This window comes from Carex rostrata, chromosome 13 (assembly GCF_964058835.1).
Source record: "Carex rostrata chromosome 13, lpCarRost1.2, whole genome shotgun sequence".
Classification (NCBI taxonomy): domain Eukaryota; kingdom Viridiplantae; phylum Streptophyta; class Magnoliopsida; order Poales; family Cyperaceae; genus Carex; species Carex rostrata.
In genome coordinates, this window is record NC_135930.1 from 480,434 (window position 1) to 500,112 (window position 19,679).

The window sequence follows — 19,679 nt, forward strand, 5'->3', positions numbered from 1 at the left end:
TTATTTCTGAATATGACTAATTATTTTCGATTATTTTTTATTAATTGTTTGACAGTACAATATCCGTCCAACGACCATTATTTACAACACTGGCTAAACCACGTGTGACTCGCACGTTGAATTTGAAAACCACAAAATAACAATAACAATAACAACACAATAACAACACAATACAAAAACAGTAGCAGTAGCAGTGACATCACAATAACAGTAACAACACAAAGCAAAATCAGGGCAATCAGTGCCACAATAACCTGATGCGGTAGAATGAAAGGGATAGGTTGTTATATGGGATCGAAAGTGAAGAATCCATTGTTGCGAATCAGGGGAGATAAGAGGAGGATGGGGGCGGTTTGAAATCAGCAAAATCGGTGGTGGATCCATCGAGGGTTAGAACTACAGAGTACCTTGCACTGCATCAAAAGATAAAAATTTTCTTGAATTAGAATGTGACTATGAAAACATAAGTATATAAATGGTAATTTTCATTTAATCCATGTAAATCAAAACTTCTGTAATTTGCTTTTCTTAATCTCCTCTAACCAAGAAATCCAAAATATTAATTTCCAATCAATTCTTGGACGTTCCCTCTAATTTGAAAGGAAAATCCATGAGCATCGAAATGAAAAGAAAAAAAATTATCTAACTTACAAGCAATTAAGCAAAAGGATCCATGGGGGCGTCGGAGGAGGCTCAGAGAAGCATCGGAGGTTGCACGGAGGGGTTGGGGGAAGGGGGCCGGGGAAGAAGACACGAGAGAGAGGTGAGGGAGGCGCGTGGGGGAGAGGCAACCTAGCGAATTTGAGGTTGGGAGGCATAGAGGGGTCGGGCGAATGAGAGAGACGAAGAGTTAGTATTGGAGACGATTTGAAAAAAAAATTCGCTGAAGAGATTTCTAATCTTGACCGTTGATGAGAATGATGAATGAGCGGTCCAGATTTGGAGGTTCCATGGAGGCATGAAAAATTGAGGCAGTGGAACCCTCCTCATATATATATATATATATATATATATATATATATATATATAGAGTACGGCTAACGCGCTTCCTCTAGCATATGGGCCGAAATGCTTCCGGTGGAAATTTGAAATTTCAAAATCCAAAAAGTCGATCTGAACCGTTCATCTTCTTCTCCATATTAATATATGCTTGGAGACCAAATTTTACATTTTTCTGAAATTTTTTACTATTTATTAAGCCACTTTGAAAATCGCTGATCCAATGGTTTTACTGTTTTGTTAAGCCACCGTTGGATCAGCGATTTTCAAAGTGGCTTAATAAATAGTAAAAAATTTCAGAAAAATGTAAAATTTGGTCTCCAAGCAGATATTAATATGGAGAAGGAGATGAACGGTTCAGATCGACTTTTTGGATTTTCAAATTTCAAATTTCCACCAGAAGCATTTCGGCCCATATGCTAGAGGAAGCGCGTTAGCCGTACTCTATATATATATATATATAATGAGGAGGGATGGGATGACACCCTTTTTTCGTGACATCGGATAACATCGTGTATTTTTTAAGTTTTCAAAGTCCAAATAGTCAATCCAAACCGTTCAACATAATGAATATGTTAAAATGTGCTTGCAGATCAAATTTTATATTTTTTGGAATTTGTTTACTATTTATTAAGTATTTAACAAAATCGCTATATTCAGACCGTTGAATTTTGTACCCATCTTAATAAATAGTAAACAAATTCAGAAAAATGAAAATTTTGATCTGCAAGCATATTTTAACATATCCATCAAGTTGAACGGTTTAGATCAACTGTTTGGACTTTGAAAATGCACGGTGTCATCCGATGTCACCAAAAAAGGGTGTCAGCCGATCTCTCCTCATATATAATATATATATAGAGATGGGCTATGGTGCATTGCTAGGGGTGCACAAAAAATTCGAGATTCGTGATTCGATTCGAGTTCGATTCGAGTTCGATTCGAAAAAGTTAGAAAAAAAATCGATTCGAAAGTAATTCGGTTCGAAATTAATTCAAACCAGTTCAATTCGAAATTAATTCAATTTCGAATTCGAACCCAGCCCAATTCGATTCGTTAGTTCGCGAATATTTTTTGGTTCGAAACAGGCCCAATGCGGAACAGCTGTCTCTTGCTGTCAAGGAGAGAGAAGGTGCAGAACAGCTGTCTCTTGCTGTCAAGGAGAGAGAACAGGCTGTCTCTTCGTTTACGTACGCTTTCATCCCAAAATTACTAAACAACAGACAAACAACTACTGTTCTCGCGATGGCCATGAATGGAGCTTCGAGCTAGGGTTAGAGTTTCAGCGAGACCTGGATTAGAATCCGGTCGATGATTGGCAGCCTCAACGACAAGGGCAATTTAGTAAATTAGAAGCATATTGAATTTTGTTCCCTTCTTCTCTAGAACAGGCTTTCATCGCAAAATTAGCTTTTCCTTTAAGCTTTTACGGTTCGTGAATAGATCTCGAATTTTTTGGCCTTTTGACTTAAAAGTTCACGAATCTCGAATTTTTTGCTCTCAATTTCGAACTAATTTCGAATCAAAACGAACTAGTTCGAATTATATCGAACCAAATTCGAATTGGTCTTTTATGTTCGAAATCTATTTCAATTTCGAACTGAATTCGATTCGAAATAAATTCGAATTCGAACTAGATCAGATTCGATTCGCTTCGGTTCGTTTGCAGCCCTATGCATTGCAATGCATGGAGGGGTTTGTGCATTGGACCATAAATTTAAAATTCAAAATCCAAATGACCGATCCAAACCGTTCATCTTGTTCTCCATATTAATATGTGCTTGGAGACCAAATTTTACATTTTTCTAAATTTTTTACTATTTATTAAGTATTTTACAAAATTGTTGATCCAACGGTGGCTTAACAAAACAGTAAAATCAGCAGCCGCTGTTGGATCAACAATTTTGTAAAATACTTAATAAATAGTAAAAAATTCAGAAAAATGTAAAATTTGGTCTCCAAGCACATATTAATATGGAGAACAAGATGAACGGTTTGGATCGGTCATTTGAATTTTGAATTTTAAATTTATGGTCCAATGCACAAACCCTTCCATGCATTGCAATGCACCATAGCCCATCTCTCTCTCTCTCTCTCTCTCTCTCTCTATATATATATATATATATATATACATAGAGAGAGAGAGAGATTGGCTAAGCTCAAAACGTTTTTTCCTAGCCCCAGGAACAAACGACTCGGTTTTTCGATTTTCAAAGTTCAAACAGTTGATCCAAACTGTTAGATGTTCAATACATATTAAAATGTGCTTAAAGACCAAATTTAAAATTTTTTGAAATTTATTTTTACTATTTATTAAGATGGTTTGAAAATTGTTGTCTTTATTAAATTTCTGAACCATTGAAAAACAACGACTTTCAAACCATCTTAATAGATAGTAAAAAAATTTCAAAAAATGTAAAATTAGGTCTCCAAACACATATTAATATGAAGAACAAGATGAACGGTTCGAATTGACCGTTAGAATTTTAAAAACTCGAATATAGAACCGTAGCATGATAACCCTCCATGCAACTCATAGCACCCTAGCTTTACCCATAATATATATATGAGTTAGCTACTGGGTTACGCGTAGCATAACGTGTGTGTGTGTGTTAAGAGGCACGAGAAACATGAGCGACAAGTCTGAATGGATTACAAATGAAGCTAAGAGATCCTTGTGCCGTATCGCCTCTGTCCTCTGATAGGCAAAACCCACGTCCCAACTTGTCTTGATTTGACATTTTATTTAATATTTTCTCAACCTTTTTTCACATGAAAATTCGCAAGCACAGCAATTTGCACCTAAAGTTTGAATCAGACCCAAATGCAAGTTGCCTCTCTAATAGTATGATAACTATGCGAAGTTGCGAGAGTCCGTATCCGCCCAGGTACCTGACAATTTATAAAAATGGACGGTCCAGATTAATTCCATTCCGACTAAACTCAATTCGGTAGCTGTGAGGCTATAGGGTCTGCTTTGAGATTCGTGCCAAGTGAAATGAATGGTCTACATTCAACACTTGCACCTCAGGTACCTAGGGTGATGCGGATTCAAGTTGCGAACCACCGCTTGATCTTATGATCAAAAGACAAATTCAATATTATTACTCAGAAATCACAAATTTGAAATTCAAATAGAAAACTCTTTTGTAGATATTATTATATTAATAATTAAATAGCTTAAACTTCAACCTTTAATCAAAAAAATAATAATTACTGTTAAAATTTTGGAAATTCAGATCCAATGCAATACTTGAATTAGAAAAATGTTATCTTAAATTTTCGATGGATCTCTAGATTGCAATATAATAATATTAATCATACAACCGAAGAAAATTCTGATTTTTTTTTACACATTGAGAATTGTGATAATTACTTTCCGAAAATGCACTTGTTTTATATAGAAAATTCCGTATAAATGCACTTCTGGACACCTTGTTTCTACAACTAAATCATATAAAATAAATTTCGTAGAAGTCCTCAATCAAGTCATTCAAGTGACTGCTGTAGTAATGTTTAAAGAAATAAATAAATAAAAATCTTTTGTTTAATTCAAAAGGCAAAAGGTTCACAGTGTTCTTGACAAAGCTCCCGATCCCAGTGGTTGAAAAGAAATAAAGTACAGAAACTTTGTCTGATTTTTGTTTTCTATTTTATTAAATTTGTCCTTTAAAACAGCAGAATCTCTTATCTGTTGGCAAGAGATCTCACTTGCTACGGCCCACAAAAAAATTCGCCTGTTTGTCTGCTATCAGCCGCCTCGTGTTACGACGACGCCTCTTTCCAAAGCTGCCAAGAAACAAAATGTGACATGCGAGAGAGAGAGAGGATATGTACATGTATAATATAAGGTTTTCGTAATACGGTTTGAAAAATTTATCATATAAATTTTAAATTTCGATCTAAATAGTTTATAAATATAAATTAGTTATATAATGAACATGTAAAATATTAATTCTTAATATATATATATATATATATATATATATATATATATATATATGTATATATTTATAATTTATGAAAGATGACAAAAAAATATTTGTTTAAATTGATTAATCGGTCGATTAGTTATTGATGGTGACTAAATTATTGTGAATTTTTTTCGACTAATCGATCGATTATTTCTGATTATGGCCGATTATTATTTATTATTTTAGTCGCTTAGAGTTTGTCCGAGGACCGCATACCGTTATTTACTACACTGGTTGTAACATCTATGTAATTTCCATAAAAAATCTTCATTCGAATTTCAAATTAAGTTATGACTTTGTACAGAGGATGTTGGTCTTTGTCTTCATATCAAAGATATTAGCATTATATGAGGGCTTGGTTATTTCTACAATAGAAAAAAAAGAAACATATTTGTTGTAAAATATTGTTCTGGTCGGTAAATTAAGCGCAACTGCGCAAACCAAACAATTAATAACATTAATTACTGGAATTCGATCATATCAACTAAGAAGTTACCTCAAACGGTGATTTGGAACCTGGTCCATTCGTTTTACATAGACACGAATCTTAAAGCCTTGCAGGTTTTGGCGGAATTAGAATGGATTCTGATCAGACGGTCCGAATTCAAACTTAAATTGCGAGGTAATGCAAATGACCCGGACTCAGCATATTTGCTAGATATTGATGTTGGAGGATATATAGCTAGCTAATCAGTACGAAAATATTCTAGATTATTTCTAGAGGCTTACAAAAAATTATATTATAGTAATTGAAGTAGAAATGATAAAAATATATTAAATAGTAGATGCATCGTCATTAAGGATGCTATATCACTGATATTTGAACTAAAAATCGTTTTAAACACTTCGGTGTATTAATTTGAGGAAAATAAATTTGCTGTTATTATTGAGAATAACATGAACATGTAATTCCGATTCCAACTTTTCAAGTTTTTTTATGTGTGAATTTAAACGAAGTAAGTTTTTTGCACAAAATCTCAAACGAGCAATGTTTGAGTGCGAACCTCTCCGTCAAACGAGCAATGTTTATTGAGAAATTAATTAAAACTCACCATCAAATTTGATCTAATATATAACTAACTATTTATCTGTTGACATCTATATATATATAAAATATTTATATGGTACAGAGCACAACATCTTTACTACATATATGGATATCAATTATTTTCCTTGCTGGCATCCCTCATTTTCTTCTTATTTTTGAATATACGATGCAATAATTCAAAGCTTGGTGTCTAGTTAATATTTTAAAAGAAAGACAGGAATTAATATACTAGCTAGGTCTTTGGAATAATTTCTTTGTAAAGAAAAGCGATATATAACTGAGCCAAAAGTTTCTTTCTTTTCATCGCCATAATATATACATGCAGAAACAACTGCGACTACGGTTGTTGTGACTTGTGTCTGATCATGGCATGGCAATGGCATGGTTATCATTAACTTACACCGTTACACGCGTAGCAGGCCTCCAGCCAACCAGCCACGTAGTGTTTTCTCTCCACGTACAAGCATGCACAGCTAAAATCCTCAACTTTGCACGGAGATCATAGATATATAGGGGTTTTGGGAGGGGTTTTTATAAAGGTCAAATCTTGTTACATTAGAGTAGAATACTATACGCTAACGCTAGTACGCTACATGGGAGAGATGGTAGGTACACAAGCGTGCAAGGGGTTTTGAGAGGGTCTCCTCTTCCTCCAGTTCCTGTCGCTGCTAATAAATGAGGCTAAATTTGGAGGCTTCTCCTTGTTGTTACATGGAATGACAAGAGAGAGCGCCATTGGGAAACTCAAAGAGGAGACAAGGAGATCATCCCAGCGTGCCACCTACACTTGCACTGTGTCTTTGTTTGAGGGAATGAAGGGATTCAACAGTGACGTAAATATATAGAAGAATATAAAACATAGGAAACTTTTCTCTAATGACAAGAGAGGGGTAGGTTAGATTAAGTCGCTTCGATTAATAGTTACATACATGCCACTTTTTAAGTGTTTATTAAGTTCTTTCAAAGGCAGGGCTTTCAATCAGATAACCTGTGTAGAGTGAGAAAAATTGCACGGTGGAGACGGCTTCGTCACAGAATGACACGGTTATAGTACGGAATGGTACAGCATGCGTGTCAGTTACGTGCCGTGACTCGCGTGTCGTGTGCCGTGGCCATCTTTTGAAACTTTGGCACGGCACATGAAAAATCTAGTCACGGCATGGAACATAGTAATGCGAGTCACGTGTAATTAGGACCATTAGGTATTGATTAAATAGTGAATCTTGAATAAACTAACATAACTTGAATTATGATTAAATTGTCACACGAGTCACGTGAGACACGTTTGGTCACGGCATGTTTGGGCATAGTGTGACTCTCGTGGCGTGACCATTCGCCTGCCGTCACCACCCCTTAATATTTTAGTAATGGTACGGCACGTGAAAAATTAATTTGATCACGGTATGATAAAAGACCAGAGTCACGACGTGTTAGTCACAGCACATGACATAATACGGCACATTTTTTCCACTGTACTTGTATTATACGGCTAGTATCATTAGTTTGATTCAACAGTGACGTAAATAGAATACGAAACATAGGAAAGTTCTGTAGTGACAAGAGGGCTAGGTTAGGTTAAGTCTTTTTTTTTTTTTTTTTGAGTGGAAACGCTTCGATTAATAGTTACACACATGCCACTTTTTAAAAGTGTTTATTAGGTACTTTTAAAGGCAGGGCTTTCAATCAGACAACCTAACGTGGTTGGATCCTCTACATTTCTACGGCTAGTATCAGATGATGTAAGAGTGAATTAATCAAGAGGAGGGATTTTTTTTTACAATGCTTATTTAAACTAAATTCTAAAATAAATTCAAACAAATCCAAACAAAAATAAATTATATTCAAATCGGAACTTAAGATGAAATTCTATATTGTGAAAGACTGTTACTGCATGCACTGGTTCTGTAGTGATTTTTATTTGTTAATCAAACTAATGTTATAACCAGTACTGTTGTAAATATATAACGTTATGCGGTTATTAACTAGATAGGTTACCGTCAAACGATTATTTAGAAAAATTCGTAAGAATTTGGTTACCGCTAACGACTAATTGACCGATTAATCGCCTTTTTACAATAATGGTTATAACAGCATGCAGGAGTCTTGTAAAATCAACGTACCGACTGGACTTATTAGTAATTGCAAATTAACAGAGAGTAGTATATTACTGTCACAACGGCAAAGTATTGATGCTAAATAATTAATCATTATCATATATTCAAGAGTTCATAAATAAACCGTATATATAGTATTCACCAAATCAATTTTTAATTTAAAATTTACACTATGCTCATAAATTAGTATCCATCGTACCCGATCATTGTGCGCATAAAATTAGTCTGGACATTGATACGTACAGAGATGATTAATTCAACATGGACTTGAGGATATAGGTCCGATGTCTATCTGATTTATTACTATGATTTGATAGATTTAATGATCGTCCAATCTAATTTAAGATTCGTGGGCAATATTTTAAACTTTGTGTAGTGTATCTGCTTCGATTTTTGTGTCAACAGATCTAAGGCGGATCGGACGGTATAGTGCGAAAGATTGTATGGCGAAGCTAGTTCCCTCACGGAACCGCACAATTATGGTACAGTACGGCACGGCGCATATGTCGGTTATGTGTCGTGACTCATGTGTCTCGTACTGTGACTATTCGCATGCTGTAAGCATCTTTATAAAATTTGACACGGCACGTCATGCAAAAGATGCAGTCACGGTACAGCACAACACGTGCATGGTAACACGAGTTACATGTAATTAGAACTGTTATATCATGTTCAAATAGTAAATCTTTAATAATTTAACCTAAATTATAGTCAAATAGTCATGCAAGTCACGCAAGTCATGTTTGCTCATGGCACGTTTGGGTACAGCGTGACTCACATGGTATGATTATTCATGTGTCATGACAACTTGATATATATTTGAGTCACGGTACAACATGGTATGTAAAAAATTAATTTTATCAGAGCACGATACGAGACTAAAATAACGACGTGTTAATCACAGCACAACAAGTTACGGTATATTTTTTCCACTCTATCAGACAATCATAGAACCTGTTGAACTCAAAAATAGATCCGTTTACTTTTGTTTTTACGTCCCCAAAAAGGACCGACAAAAAATTAATAGCTTGTATTCGCTTGAATCGGCTTGATTTTTTTTCCTTTTTTAAACTTTTGAATATCTCGCTGATAGAACCAGATACGATTTTGATTGTGCTGGCTCGTTCCCGATTCAGTTTGTTAACTAGCTCATAATTAATTTGGATCATTGATTATATTTAATATTTATATATTGATTGATTAATTAGAACCATTGATATGTTAGGATTAGAAACTATATATCTCGTCTCAGCACATTATAACAAATATGATAATTGACGTTGTGGAAATTATAAAGACTAAGCTGTTAGAAAATTAGTTAGCTAGGCTCGTCTCCAAGAGCAGGGGTGTTCATTGGTTCGGTTCGGTTGAAACCGAACTGAATTAGGCAAACTAAAGCTATAATTCGGTTTTAAAAATAGAACCGAACCAAAGTTTTATTTCAGTTTTTTCGATTCAAACCGAAATATATTAATGTTTTTATTTAAAGCCATTGATTTATAATAAACCAAATTATATTAAGAAATAAATAGTAAGAAACTGAGATATTAAGAAATAAACCGAAGTATTTAAAGCAATTGATTAAGAAATAAACTGGCACGATCCGGATCAAATTAATAAGAGTGAGTCTATGGTACTATGCATATCACGGGTTGTTACCGTGCTACGGCTCTATATTCGAGTTTTCAAATCCTAACGGTCGATCCGAACGATTCATCTTGTTCTCCATATTAATATGTGTTTGGAGACCAAATTTTACATTTTTTGAAAAAAATTTACTATTTTTTTTAGATATTTAGAAAATCACTTGATCTGAAAATTCTGGACCATCCAAAAACAGTGATTTTCAATAAATCTAAAAAAATAGTAAAAAAATTTCAAAAAATGTAAATTTTGGTCTCCAAACACATATTAATATGGAGAACAAGATGAACGGTTCGGATCGACCGTTAGGATTTGAAAACTCGAATATAGAGCCGTAGCACGGTAATCGTAATATGCATAGTACCATAGACTCACTCAATTAATAATATATAAAAGTTCGGTTGGTTCGGTTATTTTGATTTTGAAAATTTTCGAACCGAACCAAACCGAAATTATAATTTTGTTTTAAAAAATAAACCGAACCGAATCATTAAACCGGAAAAAGCAAGATTTTATTCTTTCAAATTGAACTGAAGTCAATAATATCAAGAAGCTTTTTAATGAATCTGACATTAGTCATGAAATTAGTTGCAGTTGTTTCCAAATATCGACAGATCAAACACTTGTCGAAAGACAAACATTGTTAATTATATAAAGCATTAATTAGTAAGTCATGGACGTAATAATGAGATTGCTAATTTTTATATTTTAAAATGAGCAAAGTTAGGGTGCGATATGCTCACCGAGAGAATTCGGTGAGCACAACTTCAAAAATTTATATATCTGATCGACTTCAAATGTCTAATATTAGTAATGTATGTAAATGCAAATTTTATGAGTAATGTATGTAAATGCAAATTTTTTAAAAATTTTAAATTTATTTGCTACAAAATTAAGTGGTAAAGGAAATAATAAAAATTGAATATATAAAATAACTAATTTTCTACATGGCGCCGTTAATTAAGACTCACAGGTCTCTCATTTTAATTATAACGGTGCCGTTAATTAATTTAGGTGCGAGAGATGAAATAAACTGAACTCTCGATGAAAAATGAAACAGTAGAAATGATCACCTCTAATTAATGCGTAATGATTCCATTTCACAAATGAACCGGCCACTAATTAATTAGTAATCACTCACCAACTACCCAATATAACTCAATTACTTATTATTGCCAAAAACGAAAAATTCCTTTTGGTTTTACATAAAAAAATGGGAAAATTAATTAATAGTCTTAATTAAACGAGAGACACAAGTGTAACAAAAACTGGCTTTTCATTAATGGATGCATATCATTATAATAATGGTTTTGTACAGGGGAGTGCTATTTTAAGCGCTCAAATTGTATTAATAAGCGCAAAGATAAATTTTTATTTCATTATACCATTTTTACCCTTATTTAATACATGCTTCTTATATTTTCAACTGTATAAAAAGAATGTTTTTAATGCATTTTATATGGAAGAGCTCCCTTATTTAGTTTTTATGGAAAATTTTAACGTTACCATGATTCTTTGAGAAAATTTAAGATGTTATTGGTCCTATTGTTTGATGTCATCTTCAAGAGGAAGTCCAAGGTTTTGATATTTCTTGATTTATTATGGTTATGGTTAGGAAACAAAATCATAACATGATATCATTTATAACCATAACTATATTTTAATAATTAAATAAATAAATACCAACAAAAAAAAATATCCGTTTCTAATCATTTCTAAAACATGCGGATAAAAAAATGCGAATACGATGATTATCCGTTTCTGTATCCGTATCTGAATCCACACAAATGGATATAAAAAAAAACTAAAATAAAATACGGATACAGATAGTTATACATATCCGTATCTGCTTTCAAAACTGAAACTGTATCCATATATGTATCCGTAAAAAATATATTCATATATGTATCCATATCCGCAAATTATCTGCATCCAAATATTTGAATCTGCAAAAATTATAATACAGACATGGATATTAATGGATAATATTTTATTCGTTTGCACTCCTACTTCTATCACATCTTGAGATTTGAATAGTCTATGTACTGATTCTTTGAAGATTAGTAAACAGAGAGTTTTCCTGATGTGTTAAGTCTTTCATATTTTTATTATTAAGCATGTTATGATATATAGAATTCTCTTACAAATGAAATGTTGTAGAGAGTTAGAAAAAAATTATTGACATTTTGCTGCTGCGCCATCAATCAAAAACTTGGGATTTCTCACGAAGAAGACAAGTGCTGACCAATAACATCTTAAAATAGCACTCCCCTGTATAGAGGTGCAGTCTACTATCAATTTGCTAGGTGCCTTTTTAACTTAGAGCACATATCACTTGCGCGCGCGCACGTTATATTAATATATTATATATTTATATCTACTGATCATAAATAGTTAAAGCTTGGAGAAACAGAAACATTCCCCTCTTCCGTTTCCCACATATGGCGCATGAGTGTATCCATCAAAGCTAGCTCCTCATCTACACACAATTTAAAGCTTTAATTAAAAAGCACCCAACTAGCTAGCTTTAAGCCTCCAACCTCTCCTCTTCTTTCTATATATAACTTGTAAGCCACCTTGCACTCTTCAAACTTCTCTGCTTCTACATCATTCCAGAAAAAAATTGTAAAAAATACATCATCATTATCTCCGTATACATGGAGAAGAGATCACAAAGCAACATGGGTACTAACAGCAATGGCAAGAGGGCCATGGCTACAGCACCTGGTACCGCAAACAAAGATGGTACCATACGCTACCGTGGGGTTAGACGCCGTCCATGGGGTCGTTATGCAGCTGAGATCAGAGACCCGCAATCTAAGGAAAGGCGGTGGCTCGGCACCTTCGACACAGCCGAGCAAGCAGCATGTGCATATGACATGGCTGCTCGTGCCATGAGAGGCCATAAAGCACGCACCAACTTCCCGTTTCCTTCAGCCATGCAGCATGGTCACGTGGCAACAGGTGATTGGACATGGCCAACTATGCCAACCGCACCACCTCCATTGAACCCACTTATCTTGCGTGGCCTGTTGAATCCCTCTTCGCAAACATGCAATGCTGGTAACTGTGCTTCTTACGCTGCTATTCCATGGTTAAACCATGGAGGAGGAGCAAGTAATATTCCTACTGCTATTCCTATTCTAGCTGGTGGTACGCTTGAGTGTTCCTATGCGAGTTGCACACCTACTGAACCTTCTCTCCTCTTCCCACGAACACAGCCACAGCAAGTGCAGCAACAGGAGTTACAGAACCCTTCAATTGCAGTTACAGCTCAGCTTTCTGAGCCAAGCAACAACATGGATCTCCTTCACAGTGAACCAGCCGAGGCAGGGTTACTACAAGATATCATAAAAGGTTTCTACCCGAGGCATAACCAGTGCAACAACGGTGTTGACATTTGTAATGGTGCAGCAGAGTATACAGTTGGTCAGGAAATGGTGATGAAGCAAGAGGTGCAAGGTTTCTACTCGTCAGATTGCTTCTGCGATGATGCTGGTACCGATTTCCCGATGGACCCACACGGATTACTGGAAGATATCATGCAATATCCTGGCTTCTTTGAGTTCATTTCTTCTAACTTGCACAATGCTTGATTTTGATATCACCATTGTTCAAATTATTGTAACCATATGATTAGAATTGCGGCGCATGGTTCCCCTAGCTAGGTCTTTTGTTTTACCCTATATAGCTGCTTGTCATCATATCAACTTTATGATATATTTATATATATTAGTTTGTTTTAAGATTAAAGAAAGTTGGTAATTATGTGGAAATATGTATTGACTTGCAGCTATATCAAAAAAGGTAGTTACATTGTGTTTTAGCATCTAGTTCATATATATATATATCCATCTATCTCGAATATGTCTTGTTTCATGAAATTATATTACCTTATATCTTTTTTCCTTACCATTTTCTCTCTAACGTAATATGTTTATTTTATTTTAACGAAGAATGTGCTTGAAATAAAATAAAATAAAATTGTAACACGTCGCGCGCTGTAATGTATTTTCATAAAAAGGGATTTGTCCATGAAAATTCACTGTAGCTCACAGTTATTATATAAATGGATAAAACATCTCCAGTTTGCTCAGCGGGAGGAGGACTCTTCCAGTTTTAGTTAACTAGCTAACTAGGCACACGCATTTAACTACGTTAGTTTCCAAGAAGGGCATTTTGCTATAAGCGAACCAGCATCAGTATCTCAGCTGGTACTTGTCGATGGGATTTTTGTCGACAGAGGACTGGATGTAGATTTAAAGAAGGCGACAATATTTAATGAAGACGAAATGGAATAGTTACATATAGTTCAAATTCAAGAACAAAAAATATTAATAAAATGAGAAAAAAGTATAGAGATGAGATGAAAAGAAAAAACGCAGGTCGTTTTCTAAAGTTGTCGCGGCGGCAGCGCAGTGATGTGAAGGTACGGAATGGAAAGAAAAAAATTTCTGAAATCTTCTTAGATCCAAGACACTGTTTTGTTTTTGACTTATAGAATTTCTGAAATCTTCTTAGATGATATAGAAAGAAAAAAAATTCAGTTGGAATTCCAACCCATTGGCCACAGAATTTTTATGAACCATAATTAAAAAAAAAAGATTTTTGTGAAACCATTATGATTATTTTTTTTACAAAAATCATAAGAACTGAAATGATATTTTGGTTCGATTTTTTTTTTGGGACCAAAATGGCAATTCGGTCTGATGTAATTTCACAATTTTTCAACGTATTTTTTACTCGAAATATGTGAAAACAGACAATTCGGTCAAAAAAAAGGGACCGAAATGGCATTGTTCTTATGAATTTTGTAAAAAAGAAAGCAATCAAGTTAGTTTCGTAAAATCTATTTTTTATTTATGGTTTGTAAAAAATATTCAAAAAATAATCAAAAGCCTATTCAATGACTTATCGGTTTTTATTAATGTAAATAACATATTCATTTAGAAAAAAAAAATCTATGCAATTTTGATTGGTATATTTTAGCAGTTTTATTTTTTTTACCAGTATATACATTTTTTGATAGTATAGATTTGTTGCTGCTATATTATTAGCAACGAATATATCTTTGTATATTCTCACTGTGGCCGTAGATATATAGCACCAATTGCATAATTAGTAGATCAATTTTTATGTTTTTCAAGAACAAATTCTCTGGTTTACTTTTTCTAAATAAAGAAGTTTAATTTTGCTAGCTCGGGTAGTCATATAATTTGACTTAATGGATCGTACTGAAATTTTTATTAATATTAAAAAAATATCAAATTTCAAAATCTACATCGATTCTGATTTTTTTTGGATTATGCTAAAACCACAAAATAATTTTGCAAAAATTCAGCGATTTTCCACAAAATAATTTTGCGAATTTGGAGTTCCTATTTCCGCAAAATTATTTTGCAGTTTTAGGATTTTCTAATATTTTTAATTAAACATAAAATATTCTAATTTATTTAATTTCTGTATTGCACATACAGTTGGGTAAATTTGTATTGCTATCACACATACTACAGTATTGCACATACAGTTGCACAACAAGAACGAGACACCTTTCGCGAGGATAAAAAAGTGACTTTTTGTGACGGACTGCTCTTATTATTCAGTTTTTTCTTTTTGCGACGGTACTTTTCGCGAGGGAGTACCGTCATAAATTTGTTTTTTCTCTCGCAAAAAGTATCTACATTGTTGTAGTGTTGGTAATTAAGAATGCAATTTTACTAAATTTAGGGAGTGTATAAGCAAATTGGACCACATCCTCAAGAGGGAATCAACTCTGCTGCTTTTCCGAATCTAACCGTTCAAATTTGTTGAGATTTGTGCATTAAAAAGTTTCTTTATAGAGATACGTGAATATAAAATTTTGAACGGTTAGATTCGGAATAACAGCAGATTCATATCCCCTCAAGAGAAGACCAATTCAGGAATTGATTCTTACAAGCTTCCATTCAAAACCACACCCATCTCACAAATTTATTCTTGAAAAATAGATGAGATATACTTTCAAGTTCTCCACAATAACAACGTACAAGAATGCCATGACAACCCTTTTTTCATTAATTAGGTTATCTTTGGTTTTGTCATGATTGTCCCATCTCCAAGATATTCTAATGCGTAACATAGTCACAAGATTCACAAATAATTTGTTTTGTTGGTGATGGAGAACCGAATGCCGAATTATTTGATTGATCGAACTTTGATCGAATTATTCGCGAATTTTAAGAAATTTTTCCGAATTACACAAATTATTTCCGAACTTTTCCCGAATTTTTTCCATAATATTTTTCTATTTTTTATTTTTATTTTTGCTTCCTTGTGGGACTGAGATCTTTGATTTAGATAATTCTGAATCATTTCCGAATTATTCTCGAATCACGAACTTTTGACCACGCCGAACCAAACCTGAATTATTCAATTATCACTATGACGCGTAATGATATTGTTCCTATTATCTTCAGCAACTCATGCCACTCATGAATTATATATCTACCAGATAGGTTTCTGCTAAACTGCATTGTTGAAATTTGAGACATTATAATCTCTTATAAACTAATTTCCTTATTTAAGCATATTTTAAATATATGAGGAGACAATAGCTAGAGCAGTTCTTATACCAGATATATATCTGACTAAAATTTAATCTGGCTGTCACTACCGGGTACATAAGAAATTAATACTGCTTTTACCTAATGCTTCTAGCTAGCTTAATTATATTAGACTATAAGGAGGATAAAGGTACATGAGCCTAACTTATATAGTAAAAATGGGATTTTTTTTTTAAATAGCATTAAATTTAAATATTTTAACGAAACAAGTATGCTGAATTTGATATTTATGAAAAATAGCTCTACCGATCCTGACAAGAATGCATTTGTTACACCATACTTATTGTTTGTATTGTAAACTGCCTTCACTAATTCACAGGATCAATGGAGTTGTTTCATAAAAATCAAATTCAGTGTACTTATTTCTTTGAAATCTTTAAATTTAATTCTATTTTTAAAAAAATCATAATAATGAATACGACTTTCATCGGCAGAAAAAAAAAAATTAACTTTCTCCAGTCTCAAAATTATTTACATCAAATAAAGCGGCGGTTTAAGTGGGAATGGGAACACTCGGCTTCATCGTTTTTTATGATTGTTTTATTATGGATCAAAAGTGGTTCAGGTTCGGATCAGGTGATTCAGGTCGGATCATAATTCGAATATATTGTTCGATTTCCAATCACACAGGGTTAGGTCGTCTTAACTCTTAAGTTATATAAGTAGGTTGAAATCTAGTCATATGATTTTTTGAATCTACCGAGTCGGGTCGAGTTTGGATTCTAGTCAAGTCAGATACGATTTTTGATTGGTCCATATTTGTTATCTATGTAATATTCTACGTGCAACTCGAGAGAGTAAAAAGATAGTTAATTTGCAATACAATTATACATCAGATCCAAGAGGCGGATCTAAGAAAATCTAATGGGTTCAATTGACTCTTATTTAATTTTTAAAATTTTATATTTATATTTAATTTTCTATATAATTTAGCGTAGATATCATTACGGTAAAATTGACCCCCATTCTCTGCATAAAGTTTGTATATAATTGACGCTCATAATTCGAAATTTTTTATATAATTGATCCCATACATATTTGACCCTTATTGTTCTAAAGTGTGGCTCCGCCCCTGATCAGATCAACATGCCATTTGAAAGTTTGAAAAGAGTTTTAAAAAAAATTCAAAAAGGTAAATGTGAAAGTACCTGTGATTTAGAGAATTTTTTTTATAAACCATAAATAGAAAAAAGATTTTAATGAAGCCAACATAATTACATTTTTTTTTTTACAAAAACCATAAAGACTAAAATGTCATTTTGGTTTCAAATATTATTATTTCGAAATGATAATTCGGTCCAATGTGTTTCTACAAAACTTTAACGTATTTTTTTCTCGAAATCTGTGAAAACAGCTGGGACCGAATTGGCATCTCGGTTCTTATGATTTTGTAAAAAAATAATAATAATAATAATCTAACTTGGTTTGGTAAATTTTTTTTTTTCATTTATGGTTTCTAAAAAAATTATGATTTAGAAGGGTGCGTGCATGTCGCATCGTGATGTTTAGAAAGAAATATTTTTATTTTATTTTAAAAAGAGTAAGGCTTGGGTGTTATGGATAATATAAGGTCATCCGTGCTACGGTCTCAAAAATCTATCATATAAATTTCAAACTTCGATTTAAGTAGCTCAATAAATTAGTTATATAATGAACTTTTAGAATAGCAATTTTTACTATTTTTGAAATTTTTTTTTTTACTATTTTTTATGATTCATGAAATTGTCGATATTTTAAATTATTTTTTATCATCAATCATAAATCATAAAAAACAGTAAAAATTAATATTCTACAATTTTATTATATAACTAATTTATTAAGCTTGATACATTCTAATTTTAGTATTCTACAATATATAACCAAAATTTTGGAAGTACATATACGTTCTAGAAGGTAGATTTTGTGCCCAGGTTCATTTCTATGTTATTGATATTGCTCTAGTATATTTGCAAGATAACATAGAGTCAATTGTTACGTATTTGAAGAACGATCTGATATTGGTTGTTGAATTATTTCCGTTGTCATGATCGGGCAGTTAAAATTTTCAAAATTATATTAAACACTAAACAGACGTGGTTCAAAGCAAAAAGTTTCGGATTAATGTCCATTGAATCAAATATTATTTCATAAGCCTAACGAACCAACTTAACCAATCATTAGTACTATTTGATTTTTATTTTCCCGGCAGTTCTTTCATAAGCTAAATAACAACGTAAATAAGAAAGGTCACTTAACCTGGCCCCAATTAGAGTGGAAAAAAGTACTAATTGGGCAAAACCTATCGTGCTGTGACTAACATGTCATAATTTTGGTTTTGTACCGTGAGCTATGACCAAGTTAATTTTTCACATAATATGTTGTGACCAAAATGTTAAGGGGTGGTCACGGCACACGAATGATCACGCCACACGTGAGTCACGCTGTGGCCAAAAATGACTCGCATGACCATTTGATTATGTTTGAGATTAGTTTATTCAAGATTCACCATTTATAATTAGATCTTTCGTGCGAGGTGCTATGTCATGCAGAATTTTCAAAAGATGGTCACGACACATGAATAGTCACAACATAGGACACACGAGTCACGGCACGTAACCGTCATGAGTATTGTGTCGTTCCGTAACAGAGCCGACTCCTTCGTACCATTTATCCCACTCTAGCCCAAACACACGAAATTTCAACATATATGAATATATCTCAATAGAAAAAAAATGTGAAAGTAGTAACAGAAATTGTGATTTCTGGTCTCTGTGTCTGGGTCGGGTCCGGATTTCATAATTATAAAGTAACCCTGTGATCGGAAAGGGGTAACCCCGCATAAACGAGAAATAGAATCAGATTTCGTGTCGCGTTTCTGATCGGAAGTGAAGGCAACGAAGGAAAAGAGAGGAGTTCGTGCGATTTTTTTCTTTCAAAATCCCGCTGGGAAATCCACGCCAAAACAAAGGAATTTGGCGAGAATTGTACAGAACCGGGTGAAGAGACACAAAAAGCCTGCCTTCTTCTCCTGTTCGCTTCTTCTTTCTTTTTCATTTGCCATTTTGCGCCGACTAGGTGTGTTTTTAGTTCTTCTCCTCCATTCTTCTTCCTATCCACTGTCAATACCTTTTTTTCTGTTTCTTTTTTCTTACAAACTCAAGCCCTAGAAGCTAGGTTTTGATGACATTATTTGTAAATTGAAAGAAATTTGAGAGTAAATATAAGATTGTTGAGAATGAATTTGTTCTCAATTTAAAATCATGTCTATTCTATTATTTTATTTTGTATTCTATTGAATTCTTACTTATTTTGTTTTCGA

At 33.4% G+C, this 19,679-nt stretch overlaps 1 protein-coding gene and 1 long non-coding RNA gene across 2 annotated transcripts; one reads left to right on the forward strand and one right to left on the reverse strand.

Moving 5' to 3' along the window:
- LOC144564858 (uncharacterized) lies at nucleotides 1-849 on the reverse strand. The gene is made up of 2 exons (XR_013514761.1): nucleotides 652-849; nucleotides 1-413 (listed from the first exon to the last, which is right to left on the reverse strand). It is a non-coding gene; the product is annotated as an uncharacterized LOC144564858 (long non-coding RNA).
- Nucleotides 850-12,436: 11,587 nt separating this feature from the next.
- On the forward strand, nucleotides 12,437-13,375 carry LOC144564388 (ethylene-responsive transcription factor ESR2-like). Its single transcript, XM_078313989.1, has one exon. The coding sequence runs from the start codon at nucleotides 12,437-12,439 to the stop codon at nucleotides 13,373-13,375; it is 939 nt and encodes a 312-aa protein (XP_078170115.1).
- Nucleotides 13,376-19,679: the final 6,304 nt, after the last annotated feature.